This window comes from Scomber japonicus, chromosome 4 (assembly GCF_027409825.1).
Source record: "Scomber japonicus isolate fScoJap1 chromosome 4, fScoJap1.pri, whole genome shotgun sequence".
Classification (NCBI taxonomy): Eukaryota; Metazoa; Chordata; class Actinopteri; order Scombriformes; family Scombridae; genus Scomber; species Scomber japonicus.
Window position 1 is genome coordinate 5395540 of NC_070581.1, and position 15476 is coordinate 5411015.

The window sequence follows — 15476 nt, forward strand, 5'->3', positions numbered from 1 at the left end:
ACTTGGTATCAATTTTCTTTGGACGATACTTTAAATCAAGTACTGATACACAGCCCTACTACTGACTGTAAACTACTCCTACTCATTTATGTGTATATGAACACAAGGAGTTTGAGAGGAAGGAATTCATGTCTCATGTTAGCATGCGTCGTACTGACAAACCAATTAACAAATCTGACAATGATACAAGGAATGTGTCATAAAAACTCTTCCGTTCACACTCTTTCTCTCACATTTTCCTTTGCAGGCATATGGCCACACACTCTCCACAGAAGACCCATCAGTGCTCATTCTGTGAGAAAATGTTCCACCGCAAAGACCACCTGAAGAACCACCTGCAGACCCATGACCCCAACAAGGAGGCCTTCAAGTGTGAAGAGTGTGGGAAGCACTACAACACCAAGCTGGGATATAAGCGCCACGTGGCCATGCACTCTGCCACGGCGGGGGATCTCACCTGTAAAGTGTGCATGCAGAGCTACGAGAGCACGCCTATTCTCCTGGAGCACCTCAAGAGCCACTCGGGGAAGTCCTCTGGAGGAGCCAAGGAGAAGAAGCACCCGTGCGACCACTGCGACCGCCGTTTCTACACACGGAAGGATGTGAGACGACACATGGTGGTCCACACGGGCCGAAAGGACTTCCTGTGCCAGTACTGTGCCCAGCGCTTTGGCAGGAAGGACCACCTGACCCGCCATGTGAAGAAGAGCCACTCACAGGAGCTGCTGAAGATCAAGACGGAGCCTCCTGACATGCTAGGTCTTTTAGCTTCGGGGTCACCACCTTGCTCTGTGAAGGAGGAGCTTAGCCCCATGATGTGTGGCATGGGTCCCAACAAAGACCCCATGATGGGTAAACCCTTCCCCAGTGGTGCCCCTTTTCCCATGGGCATGTACAACCCCCACCACCTTCAGGCCATGTCTAATTCTGGGGTGGGTCATCCACACCCGTCCCTGATGCCCAGCTCCCTGTCTGCAGCTATGGGCATGGGCTGTCACATGGAATCCCCTGGACCTATCCACCCACACTCCCATCACCACCACCACCACCACCACCATCACCACCACCACCATTCCCCTCCGCTGCCCCCGCACCACCAGCCTCCGGCTCCCCAGCAGCAGCACCAGCCCCAGCAAGCCCCCAAATACCAGCTGGGATCTACCTCATACCTGCTGGACAAGCCCTTGAAAGTGGAGATGGAGAGCTTCCTCATGGATCTGCAGAGCGGCTTGCCAGGCCCAGTTCCCTCTGTGGAGCCCCACGCTGCTGCTTCGCCCCCCAAGGATGGACTGGAGCCCACCTCGGGCCTGGCGGATGAGCTTTGTGGGGATCACCTCCTGTCCAAGAGCCCTGCGGTGATCGCTGAGTCTCTGTGTGCTGCTAACATGGACTTCTCCCACCTGCTGGGCTTCCTCCCCCTCAACCTGCCTCCCTACAGCGCCCCCATGAGCACGGGAGGACTGGTGATGGGCTACCCCTCATCCGCAACCCCCTCCTCTTCTTCCTCCTCATCTTCCTCATCTCTCCACGCTGCCGAGCCCCATGCCGCAGCAGTCGCCGCGGCAGCAGCTGCCGTCGCCACGGCACCTCTTACCTCTTTGCAACCGCAACCTCAGGAGCAGCAGAGCTCCAGCGGGGGTCTGGGCCTTGGACCCCTGCACCCCCTCCCACCAGTGTTCAGCTCCAGCCTTAGTACCACCACACTGCCTCGCTTCCACCAGGCCTTCCAGTGAGAGAGCCAGCCCCTCGGCCCAGCCTCAGCTCAGCCTGGATATTTCGGGCTGCGGTTCTTTACAGGGCCTGATCAAACAGTTGGAGAATTAGATTAAATAAATACACAAATGAACACATTGAAGCCTTAAATGAAAGCGCACAAAAGCTTTTGATTGAGCCTTAAAAGGAAGTTAAAACCCCTTTGAGCAAAAGGAAAAGGTGAGAAAAGAAGTTGAAACAGCTTTTATTTGGGCTTTCTTTCCTCTATCCTATAGTTATAATGATGTATTAACCCATCTTTTTTTTTTTTTTTAAATTTCCATTTACCCTTTTTATCCCCCCTTCCATTCCCTATTTAGTAGTATAGAGGGCAGGATCAGTAGGCCAAAAGGCGTGGTACTGCATACTTTCTAAAGTAATAATATGAAAAAAAAAAATCAAAGATACATTTTTTTAGTGAAGATTATCTGTCTTGTTGTGACCCAGAAAAAAATATAGTTTGAAGTGGATATTTTGTTTTACTTTTATTTTTTCTTTTCCAAATGTAAGAAAGTGATAGAATGCGTCTCATCTTGAGTTTTCGACCCACCCCCTCCCCCCACCCTCTGATAACCCAACCTGTCGTCATTAGTGATGGAGAGGAGAGAGAGACCAGTGAAGGAATGAAGAGAGAGTGAGTTAACTCTAAAAAAATTCCTTCTCTTAGGCGGCTGGGCCAGAGCCACAAAAAGCAAAAGCGACCCCTGCGTTTAAAAAACAAAGAAGTGCTCTTTTATTCATATAAGAAAAGCTAAAAAAAAATTAAGTTGGATATCCCCTTTTATTTTCTTATCAGCTGTAACTGATGTGCTCCTAGAGTTAGGTCAGTTTTAATGAGAATAAATGATAAAACACTCTTATCAGGACTGATTAGAGTCACACAAACATGGCCGAAGAAAGAAAGAAATGTGAAAAACGATGTAATATCACAAAACCTTTCCACAAGAGAAGCACTTTTTTGTTTTCTTTTTTAGCAGAAGGCACTTCACCTTTTAAGAACCTCCTCCAGAAACATTGAATTTTCTTCCCTTTTTGAAGGTTTTCACGGCTTTCTCCTAACTCACCGCTCCTCCTAAGACCCACCTGGGTTTTTTTTTGTTTCCTTTCGCGAGGGACTCTCCTTCCTCCAATATGTTTTCCCTTCTAACAGTTATCCTTTAAAAAAACATAAAAAAGTTCCTGTGAGAATGATATATATTGCAGCTGCTTCTTCCGCTGCCTGACATATCTAAAAAAAATCTATATTTTTTGGAATGAAATACAAACACATCTTTTACGCAGTCTTTTTAAAAAAAAAGATGTATCATCATTAGTAATGATGAACCCTGACATATGTGAATGGCAAAAAAGAAAAAAACAAAAGATTTACAGTGACAAATGAGGAAAAAAAAATGTGTTAAAAGAATGTTATTGCAGTGTACGAAATATCTCAAAATGAATATTATAATTGCTTTTATCTCAGTAAGGTGTATTCTAGGTAGACGTATTAAAACTAAGTGATGATGTTTTTTTTTTGATGTCTGGCAGGTTTACATTTTTTGTGTATCTTGCATTTTTTTTGATCAAACAATGGATGAAGTATTAGCTTTTTCCCTTAAGCTTTCTCTGTCATATCCAATCTTTACCTTTACATGTACTTGAGTTTAGTATAGAGGAATCAGAACTGTGGATGGGAAATAGCTACAGCAGGCTGTTAGTGGCTTAATAATCATAATTAGGATTTGATAGATAGTTTGTGTCATAGGAATGCTGACATGGATAGCCATTATCCAGCTGAATACCCCCCCATCTCCCCAACTTCACCCTGCGCTGTGATGAAATCCCACACACCGATTTCAACTCAGAGCTCAGAGGTTTCCGACGTCTTGGGAGTCCTTCGGAAACCATTCACCACCAGCCTCTTTAAAAAAAAAACCTAAAAAAAAAAGAACCTGAGCCCAAAGTTAACCCTAAGCCTCAAAGCGAAATAGGTGCTTTTTATCTAATGTTCTGTCTGTGGCACGACCGACACAACCGGCATACGCGGGGGGCCGAGCTCCCGCAAAACATCTCATCATTCATTTTTGCGTCTAAGTGTTGTTCCGGTCATTAAGACCCCCGCCCGGCCACGTTGATTTAAAACCAACAAGAAAAAAAATAAAAAGAAGAAAAAACATAGTACGTAAAAATGACAAATAAAATACATATTGCTGCTTTTAGCTACGGTTGTGGATGGATAACAACTGTAGACCACTAGAAGATTTCAATTTTTACTTTTTTTTTTTTTTTGTTTGTTTCGTTTGGGCAAGATGGACAGTGAGCTGAAAACGTGCACAAACCGAACCGACAAAGTGTTCATCAGCCCCCCCCCCCCTACACACACCCTCCTTCCCTCCTCCTTACACCCAACCCCCCCCCCCCTCCTTCCTCCTCCTCCTCTCTCAGCTGCTTCATATAGAGTCAAAGGAAAAGGGTCTGAAAATACAGCGATATCCGGAAAAGAGACGTGGTCACTGAATTTTTTCCCGGTCTTTGACATTCAAAGTACGAGGGACAAAACATGACTGACCGCATGACTCGGGGTTGTCGCTTTTAGTCATATATTTGTTTTGTTTGTTGTCATATGATATATTATTTTCTGTTTGTATAAAACAGGACCTCGAAAAACAACACAACACATCACCTCATTTTTATTTTTTTATTTTTTCTTACCAAAACCTGGGGAGAAGAAACTACATTTTTGCACAATTGCTTGTTACAAAATGCTACAAGTGCTATACGCTTTTTTTTTTGATACTGTAGGATATGAAACCCCCCCCACCCTCACTCCCACCTCTCCATGATGATGAGCAGCCATTGGCGCCTGCGTGTTCGACAGGTGAATATTCCCCCATAAGAGGAGCAGATAAAGATTCAGCATCAGCACTGACGTAGAAAAAAAGTTTCCCTACAGTCTGACTGTATAATCACAACGTCATTGCTAAAATCTTAGATTTTATAATCCAAGTTCTGAACTAATTTGAAATATATTTTACTCTTATTAGTCTTTCCCCCTGGAAAGTCATTATTTTGATGATGACTCATAAAGTAGTTTGCATGATCAAATATATTGATCCTAAATTAATTAGCTGTCGACACCTTTGTGAGTATTTACAAGATATATTAATAATAAAAAAAAAACGAGATTCAAATTTGATCTTTATTATGAACTTACAAAAAAAAAAGGTAGTTTTTAAGAAAAACCCTCTTGGCTTAAGCCAAAATTTGTAGCAATCAAGTTGAGCATTTATATTTTTGTAACAGATATTCATTTAGTCCTTTAAAAAAAGAAAAGGTAAGGAAAAAGCTTTTGGCATGTATTCAGTTTGTCCTCCCTGGGTTTCTGTGAGCTAATCTGAATTCTAGCACTTTCAACCTTTAAAAAGAGAGTATTTTTTCTTTTAAAATTTCAGCTTATATGTTCATATGTTTTTAATTTTGTATTGATCCTGTATATGTATGTGCCATTAGTTTGATGTGTAGACTTTATCGACCTTTATGTATTTCTCTTCTCCAAAAGAATAACAGTATTTTTGATAGACTTTTCACTAATATCCTTCGACATAAGAGCCCCCTGCCCCTTCTCCTTTGAAACTTTTTTTTTTTTTGGTAACCAGCTTTGCCTTCTCTATCATAAATTTATCTAATCAAACTCTATAGCCGGGTGCTTGAAGAGAACAGCAACAGCATGTCTGTTATTGTGTGAGGTGGTGAAAAAAGAAATGTTAGTCATTAGTGTCAAAGCCACAACCTGCTATTGAAATGCTGTTGCAACAGGGATTCATCTGCATACCATGTGACTGAAAAACATGAAGTTAAAAGTGACCCCTAATAAAGCCCTTAAACCTCACTGAACTCATCCCCGCTAAAAGGAAAAACTTTACGCTGATATGAGTCAAACGTGTGAACAGTGCCATAGTATTGTAAAAATGACAGTGCTTGTTTAATTGACTATCAAACGTGGCTTTAAAATTCATGTAACTAAACAGAAGATTGAAGTGAAAAGGTCTGGATGTGTGGTCAGGTGGACAGATCTTATGCCTGTTGTACCAAAATAAAAAGCATCTCATGCTTAATCAAAATGTTGACTCACTAATGTTAAACTTATAAGACAGTAAGTCAGAATTATGACTCACCTAATCAAAAATTTCAGATGCTAAGTTGAAATGGTTTACTAAGTCAGAATCATGACTCAATAAGTTCAGAGATGCTAAGTCCAAACATTGAGCTACTATTTATTTCTTACTTTGTAAGTCATAACTTAAGATTGAGAAGATTGCACTTAAGACTTAAGATTGTGACTTAGTATCCCATCATTTTTATTTAACACAGTATCTCAAAATCTAAATTTACTTACTAGTATTTTTATTTTTAACATGCATTATTTTTCATCAATTGTTTTATTTTCCTGGCATGCTCGAGCTTCCGTAGCTCAGAGATAACACAAAATGCTGATCAACTCTGAAACACTTGATATATATATATATATATATATAGATATATATACCTCTTACCTCTGACAGTAATGTTGTTCTGTTCTTTGGCTCGGCTGTAGCTCCATTACCTCGACCTGCACCTACTAGGGATGCACTTATCCTCACCTTTTCCTCTTTACTAGTAGGTGCAGAACACAAACATTTTAAGGGAATTTGCTCATCAGTTTAAGCCTGAGAAAAACTGATTTGATTTTAATAATGCTCTCTTTCTCTCCCTCTCCCTCTCTCTTTTTTTTTTTGCTTTTACTAAGAAACTGGGTACTGTCTGATGCAGACAACATCCACATGTAGTTTTATATATTTCTAGCTTATTGTAAGTCTTGCATTCCAACCTCTTTGTGTATCTCGTTTAGTGACATAGCCCATTTTTATTTTTATCACTTGCTATTTCAGCCACCTCTGGAATAAAAAAGGTGAAAAAAAAGGTGAACGAAAATAGAATATTTGCATTCAACTACACTATTTTATATAGCATCAACTACAGGGAGAATTATATAAATGATGTGCTTCAGAGAAAGAAAGAAAATGAATGCTTTTTTTGTTACATATCTCACATGCAATCAGTTGCTGCAATGTAAAAGTGACAGATTTGTATATTGGTTGATCCAAAGAGATGATGAACACAACAACAGAACTATTGACTTATTGTACAGTACAGTGTATCTTTGAGTTGTCATGTGTTATGTTGAAATGATTAAAAGACAAACCAGTGGTTTCATACCTTCTTTGCATTATTTCTTTTCATTATTTTGTAATTTTTCGTTCTTTCTATTTTTACAAAATACAAAATCCACATCAAAAGAAAACAGCTGAAAACATCTTTTAGGCTGATTCTATGATTTCGGATCCAGTACTTTCCCACCAGAATTTGACTTTTGAACGTTTTGAAACCCTCATGTTTGAAAATGAAACTTCATTTTATGGGTTTTTTAATTTCCTTCTCAAGTTTCTTGGAGAGAACTTTATTATCTGGTAGAAGATATAAAGAAAACATTCTGAGATAGTTATTGTAGGTAAAGCTTAGTTAGCAAACTTAGCTAGTGTTGATTTTCAGAGGAATTTGAGTTTCTGTTCAATATAAATTGAACTTTCAATTCAAAACCTAACTGCAATTCCTGTGTGTATTTCAACATTTTCTACTATATTACATTAAAACACGTAGAACCTTTCTAACCAAGTTGGCCATTCATCAGGCACAACAACACTAAAGGCCTGATTTACTAAGGTCCCAAATAAAGGGTACTAAATTATGTGTGCAGTGCAATAGATTTCGTGTTTAGTTGCATGCGTTTTGCAGGTGATCTACTAAGAATAACTGCGTAAATGAAAACAGGTGCAACAGGGTTAACTAATATATTGAGTTATAACAAAAACAAATATTACCAGAAAAACCCACATATGGGAGAGTATTTGTTACAAAGTCAATGCTGTTACTAAAACCAAAAAAAATCCACACCTAAAATATTAACGCGGGTGGGAAAACATTTTTGCACACATTTTACACATGCAAACCTTTAGTAAATCAGGCCCCAAGTCTGCAGCCTTGCTAGCAGCTCTGTGTGGCTACAGCTAAATGACAAAGCTGCTAAATGCTAATGCTAACGTGATTCTTCCTGTTAAAGGGGAGTTTTTCCTTTCCGCTGTCTGTTTGCTCATAGGGGGAATGTTGGGTCCCTGTAAATGAAAGAGTATACAGTCATCATTTTAGTATAATAATTAGCGAAGGTGTTAAGTCATAAACTATATTGGAGACAGTCTAGAGCTGCTCTATGTGAAAGGTGCCCAGACATAACTTATGATTTGGCACTATATAAATAAAATTGATGGATTGGTATGGTTTACCATATTCATCTTTATATTGTTAGTGGTACTAACATTTGCTATTTAGCAAAGCTGATAATAGGATAGATGAAATTTAAGGGCTCAAGTTATTACAGTTCAGCTTGAGGGGGACATAAGATATGTCAAATTTAAAGGTAAGGTGCTTTTACTCTCAAACTATTTTACCACTTCCAAGACCCATTTCAGTTATCAAGTTACACCACTTCTGAAGCATGTGCGATGTTTTGTGAGTTTTCTAGTTCTAGTTTTCATGTTTACTAGTTTGAATGTGGGTGCAAAATCTGTGACTTTTTAAAGGCCTGTGTTCATAAAATGAAAATCTATGCACAATTAATCAAATATGATCAAACATGACTAAATTCAAACATCAAATACAATTAGCAGGAATGTAATGCTGTTTAAATATGTTCTCTCAACATAATGAGACAATGTTGATGTTGGAGGTTTGAGTAAAATAGGATTAAGATGAACTTGTAATCTATTATATAAAGAAAATATGACATTTTAATAAGCAGTCATCTGTCACTGCTGGTTATTGTTATTGTCATAGTTCAAAATAACTAACACCATGAACTGCCAGCAGTGTTCTCTGGTAGATGTGTGTTTTGTAATTAATGGAGTAAAACATGTACAAGTCATTAGTAGTGAAATGAAATGTGGCTCCATATTGGAGGGATGACAGACAGCGAGCTCTCATAATATCCTCCATCAAAATGACTTCAACCAACACATGAAGCTTTTCCACAGAGCTCCAGACCAGCAGCCTCAGCTGACTGTTCATACTGAATCCTAAAGCAACTATTTCACACCCAGTATCGCTTGGATTCATCAATGCGGACTGTAAGGTGTGACCTCAGAATAATTCATATTAAAATAACTTCTGTTTGCATGAATCTGGATGTGATCATTATCATATTAATAGTAATAGCAATGAAGGAAACTTAAGTGTAGTTTTGTGTATACCATGTCTACAAACTACAGGACAAAAATCATCTTCCTCTCTGCTAGCATCATTTCTTTCTTTTTTTTACTGATATAATGATGTTACTATTTCTGTTACATCATTCAAACAAATATGTCATAATGGAATCTTTATCAGTGAGATCTTCAGAAGCAAGATAGTGATTCAGCACAGACTCACAGGTAAACTGAGAAACATTGGTGTCTACAGAGGAGATCATCTGTCCACACTAAACAAATTGCTCTATCTGTTGCATCAACCGCAAAATCATCAGGCGTCATGGCAAGAAGAGAGAGCAGAGCCAGCAGGGTAATATATTCAAACCAGGAGACACTTGACACATTTTATTCACTGGTGCATACAATCATTTGTCACTTGTCACATCCAGTCAGATAAATGTCTTCATGTATGTCTCTGATCATGTTGCACAGGACTATCACAGAGGGATGGAGGACATGAGGAGACACATGGAGGGTGAGATGAAGTAGATGGAAGACAAGATGAAGACCATTGTAAAGCTCATGGTCCTGAAGGAGAGACAGACCTGGGCAAGTGAACCACAGTAGCTCCTCAATGAGAAGAGGATGCTACAGAGGAAGCTGTCTGACACTGAGGCAGCCATCGTGATGTTGGAGACAGACGTCAACAGCTCAAAGGAGATCAGCTCCATGAATCAGCAGCTCTCCTCTCTGAAGGAGAAACATGATTCATCCAGAATCCTCTTTAGAAGGGAGCTGCAGAAACAACGCCAGAGAGCCGAGGAGGAAATAAAAAAGAGAGATGAAGGGATCAAGTCTCTTCAGCAGAGGGTCCACACTCTGGAAGAGGACATAGAGAGGACAGCGGCCTCTGCTAATGAATCCAGCTGGCAGGATAATGTCAGGGATCTTGAGGTTCTCCTCTGTGACAAGGAGAAGGAGATCAGCAGGGCCTCTGAGAAACTTTGGCCCTGCTGAGTGAAACGCAGTCTGCTCTAGAACAGAACAAACTGACATGTGAAGCGCTCGCTGAAAAACTCCAACAGAAGCTGTCTGAGAGGAAGAGAAGACACCGACAGAAAGATTTTGGCAGAGATGGACGAGAAGTACTGGAAAGAACTCTCTGAAAAAGTAGAGAGCCAGAAACAGTTCTTTGAGAGAGAACAGGACTGGAGAAGGCAGCTCTCTGAGAAAAAGAGTTTCCAGAAGGAGCTTTCTGAGACGGTGGAGATGTCCAGAAAGGATCTCTCTGTCCTCACTGAGAGCTGGGAGAGGAGGGGACAGCTGTGGGACAAAGAAAAACGAGAGCTGGAGGAGACACTGCAGACCACAAAACCAGATGTGGATCCAGAAGGAGGCTGGGAGGAAGCAGGAGATCCAACGTCTGAAGGAAGAAAACCTCCACCTTCAGGTACGATGTCTCAGCTCATCTTTTACATTCTAACAACTTATTTCAGATAACTTGAGAGCTTTGAAAGTGAAATCTAAATGATGTTTTTCTCTTTTCAGGAGCTTCTCGAGGAGGAGGTTCAAGAAATAATGGCAACAGCTCTTTCCTCAACCCCATTCCCCTCTCTCCACCCCTCTACCCTTCATATCCTCACCTCCACCTTTACTCCTAACCACCCTCATGGCAATCCAGCCAATAGTTTTAAGATTTTTCACTCAAAACCACAAATTTCACCCTTATGGTGACACTAGATAAAAAGTCAGGTGATCATCAAAATCATTAAGACTCTGATTCTCTGGGTACCAGATATTTTATGACAATCCATCTAATAACTGTCTAGACTTAGGATCTCAGTGTTCTTAAAATCTTCTTGTGGCGATGCTTACACTCTGAGGTTTGATGTCTGAACTGGTTGAAAAAAACAACAGTCTGTGTGTCATTTCCCTCGAGTCCATTCATCCATCACATCCAGTTTAGGAGGGTTGAATTTCTTTTTTGGGGGGAGACTGATCGTCTTGATCTGAGCCAGAATGGTTTGACCAGACTCCACAAGCTCAAGCATTGTTCTCAGTTTCCCTCCATCGGCAGTCACCACATGACAGGATACATGATTAGAAAGAATGAGACTAAGCATTAGTAGTCTATGTGTACTGCTACAGTAGGGGTAGGTTATTATACGCTACTTACCAAAATGTCCGTGATTCTCACAAAATAGAGATCTGATTTTGGGAATTACCGTAAATTCCACCCCAAAATATCTTGGACCTGTGGTGGCTTGTGGTAGTTTCAAACCCTCATACAGGACCAGGGTCTGGATTATGTCTCAGAAGGCTGCATCAGTAGGCCTGCATACATAGCTGAGTGTCAAGACTGCCCTAATTATAGTACTATGGAGTTAAACCTATACTTACATCAACTGAGCTGACTCTTACACATACATTTACAGGATGCCAACTGTGCCGTAATTTCAGAATAGAAACTTTTTTGGCTTTTTGTAGAGTTTTATTCGGAGGAACCTGGAGTGCTTGTAAAAGGGATTTAAGGGGACCATGACGCCACAACACAGACTTCGTAATTTGATAATAGCCTTCCAGACACTGAATGTTTCAGAAACACAGAGAAACCAGGAGTTAACACCTTCACACACACACACACACGCACGCATCACATTTAAAGAGGTCCTCCTGTGATTAAATACAGAACGTCCACAAAAGTTCGGAGGCTTGCATACACATTTGAAATACTCAATATCACATTTTTGCTAGCCTGGTATTGTACACGCTCCTCCTCCAACCTCCAAACCCCTCACAGGCTTGAGTCTACACCCACGTTAGCTGCTATATGTTTGGAGCTAAATGCTAACATTAACATGTTAACATTCTTGCTAACGACTGTGTTAATATTATGCTAATGTTTAGCAGGTATAATGTTTACTGTTAGCACTAAACAATAAGACTAGCAAACAAATCTTAGGAGGATTGTTCTGACACCTCATTTCATGACAATCCATCCAGTAGATGTTGAGAAAATCACTCTAAAAACCACGATGTGAATCTCATGGTCGCTCTACAGGAAGAGTCAGGTGATCATGGAGGTCCATCCATCCACGGCCCGATCTACCGACCAACATTGCTGTCCCCCAGAGCCACGCTGGTACTGCTGAAACTTAAACGATCGCTTTCACTGAAACCTGTTGTTCTTGCTGTAATCATTCCTTTTGTTCATACTGACTATTAAAAATAGGGGTGTGACAATACATTTAGCTCATGAAATGAGACACCATATTGGGCCCACGAGATTGAGACGAGACAATTTTTAAGAAAACTTCCATGAGGAAATATATGACTGTTTTTTATTTGAAAGTCACAACATGCAAAATAACACAGGTGCATTTTGAAATGTTTTAACTAATCATCTTGTAATGAATGTCACTTCAGTTCTACTTTCTAAGTATGAATTAGCATACGCAGTATGATAAATGCAAGCACTGTAAAAGTTTTCCCCATAAAGATAGATATTTTATAGAGATACTTTTATAAATTAAATTAAAAATTATATTTCAACCACAAATACCAAAAAGTGAATTATAAAGACTAGAAACAATTGTAGTTATAAATATAAATGAAATAAAGAATCAAGTTATCACAAATTATAATATATTGCTAACAAAAAACACAGAAATAAAAGTTAATTGCACAAATCCTATATCACACTCATACACAACATATATATTGTGTTATAATTTGGTAGTGTGACTCATTTTACTTTTTGCATCATTAGGCTACCAGAGCTTGGCTAGATTCCCCCGCTCATGGCCGTAGCTACCATTGAGGACACCGGTCATGTCCTCTGTATTTTTTTCTTGAAGTTTTGTTTCATTGTGAAGTGAAAATACCATCAACGGACTGTCACGTGACACGTACTTGCAGATACCGCTGCCATGTCAAAACAAAAGTAGTTGGCTGTAGCCTTACTTAGATGTAGGGGCTGTAGTAAGGCTGTAGCCTCAGTTAGATGTAGACTAATCAGTTGTTGTGATATTATGAGTCATACACACATTGATCACATCAAAGTAAGTCTATAGCCTTATTTAGATGTAGACTAATGGATTACATTATATTGTATATAAGATGTGGACTTCTTTTTGACCCTGCTTGTCTCCTCATTTCCAAAATCCACAGTCCTGTATTTAAAAATTTATCTGAAGCTAAAAAGAAGCTTCAGTCGTCCAAATGGGTCAAATAAAGTCTTCTATGTTTCAACGTTAGTGTTTTTAGTGCCAAAGTCCCTGAAAGAAGCTGACTATGACATCTATTACACAAATGCAGTGGAATCAAAATTTTCATATTCAACTTGCCATCACTTTATTATTTTGTTATTGTACATTTTGTAATTGGACATCTTGTAAAAGAAACAAAGAAGAAGAAAAGTAACAGAAACAAGCTCCTTTTCAAAGTCATCATGAGCATCATGCTTTTGGCTAAAACGATGACGGGAATCATTACAGAGAGAGCGCCACAAACAGCGAAACGCAACGATACAAAGCTGTTTTTCTCTTTATGTACATTTGTAAACCTCTCATTCATTCATACATACGCACGCATGACTCGGGGCCGCTTAAAAGTCTTATCTATAAAAAAAATCCCCCCTGGCATGTGTGCATTTTAACAGCAGGAGAAGAGTGTCGCTCTGTCGTCACATGCGTCAGGGCTCAGTAACTCTTTAATGTAATACAGATGGGGGGTGGGGGCTGAGGGTAAAACACAGGAGACAGTAGAGTATCTGAGTAATGGTCAGTACATGAAGACGCTCATTTGAATTGAGGGAAATTCTCAAGCAGTTCGTCTAGTTTTGGTGGCACGAGAAATATGTGTTTTTGCTTGTCTTGCTCTCTCAAAGCAGATTATTAACAGCTTAATTAAGGTTGATTATGAGGCGAGCCGTGATGAAGAAGTGGGAGGATAAGTCACTCAATCAATCATTTTGCCCCTGGAGAATCAGGGTTCTTCTACTGTACTGTAGGTCCCTCTCTACACAGCCCTGCTTTACTTCTGTGCAAACAAAAAAAAAAGTCGCCTGCTAAAGACTGATGGGAGTAAAGCACCTCAATCCTTCATAAAAAAAAAATCAGTTTGATGGCAACCATAAAGCCTGCGATGAATGCCACTCCAAAGAAAAAAAAGAGAGTGCGCTTTAAACGCTGTGTGGGTTTAGTCATGTGGTTCAAAAAGCTCCTTTAATCATATGACAAGAAGAGCTTTGTCATACTTGATGAAATGTGTCTTTTCAGGTCTGTGCTGCTTGCTAGAACTCACTGCTTAAAACATTGTCTTTATATAAGGACTTTCAATCTGAAGTCCTAACATCCACTGTTAACTGTAATGCCATTATTTGATATTGTACTGCCAATACAGAGATCCAACAGCAGCAAAGACTGAGAACTGTGTAAATGTACAGCAGGTTTTGGCTTTTGTGGATTCAACTTATTTCAAAGAATAGTTTGTCATTTTGGGATATACATGTCTGTATGCTACATATGAAGCTATTGCTAGCCTGGCTGTAGAAAAGGTAATAAATTACTCCTATGAGCATCTCTAGAGCTCATTACTGAACACCTTATATCTTGTTTGCTTTAGTAGAATTGGTAGAAAAAGAAAAACGGTACGTTGTTTCATTGTGCCTGACTGCTTCTTAGACAAGAATCAAGTAAGTTGCTAAAATAACCAGCCGTAAAACCACGTCATTGTTTTTGTAGGGATTCAGCAAACAAGATGCGTGTTAATCAGCAAGTTTTAAAGGTGCTTGTAGGGAGATTTTGTTAGCTAGGCTAGCTGTCGTCTTCATGCTGGTGGTAGCTTCATATTTAGCATACAGACATGAGTGATATCGATCAAGAAGTCTAACTCTTAGCAAGGATGCATGTATTGCATGTCCCAGAAATGTCAAACTATTCCTTTAATGTCATGATTACGATGTATTTTGATGAAAACATATTGTGGAGTTCACACTGGTTGTCTTTTTAAAAAAAAGCCCTTAAAGGATCAGTGTGTAGGATTTAGTGACATCTAGTGGTGAGGTTGAAGATTGCAACTACATAAATACCCCTTCCTCAACTCATTTAAGAATGTAGGAGAACCTAGTGGCCCAGAAAATGACAAAAAACATTTTTAGAGCCAGTGTTTGATTTGTCCGTTCTGGGCTACTGTAGAAACATGGTGGTGCAACATGGCCGCCTTTGTAGAAGAGGACCTGCTCCCAATGTAGATATAAAGGACTCAATCTAAGGTAACTAGAGTCTTATTTTCAGGTGATACACAAAATTAAAACATACTTATGTACCATTTTTTGCCAAGCCCGTTTAGCTAGATGCCGCTAAATTCTACACACTGCACCTTTAACTCAAGCTGCTTGTCAAGCCACAATTATATATCAGGCTCCAGCCATGTTCTAAATGCATTTACAAAAATGTCCATACATGT

The 15476-nt window shown here is 39.7% G+C and overlaps 1 protein-coding gene across 1 annotated transcript in view; it reads left to right on the forward strand.

Moving 5' to 3' along the window:
• The window catches only part of plagl2 (pleiomorphic adenoma gene-like 2), a 43652-nt gene extending 41551 nt beyond the window's left edge, over window positions 1-2101 (forward strand). The window contains 3 exon segments of the mRNA XM_053318146.1: window positions 248-993; window positions 1101-1129; window positions 1131-2101. Coding sequence (XP_053174121.1) covers window positions 248-993; window positions 1101-1129; window positions 1131-1733 — 1378 coding nt within the window. The 3' untranslated portion in view covers window positions 1734-2101.
• Window positions 2102-15476: the final 13375 nt, after the last annotated feature.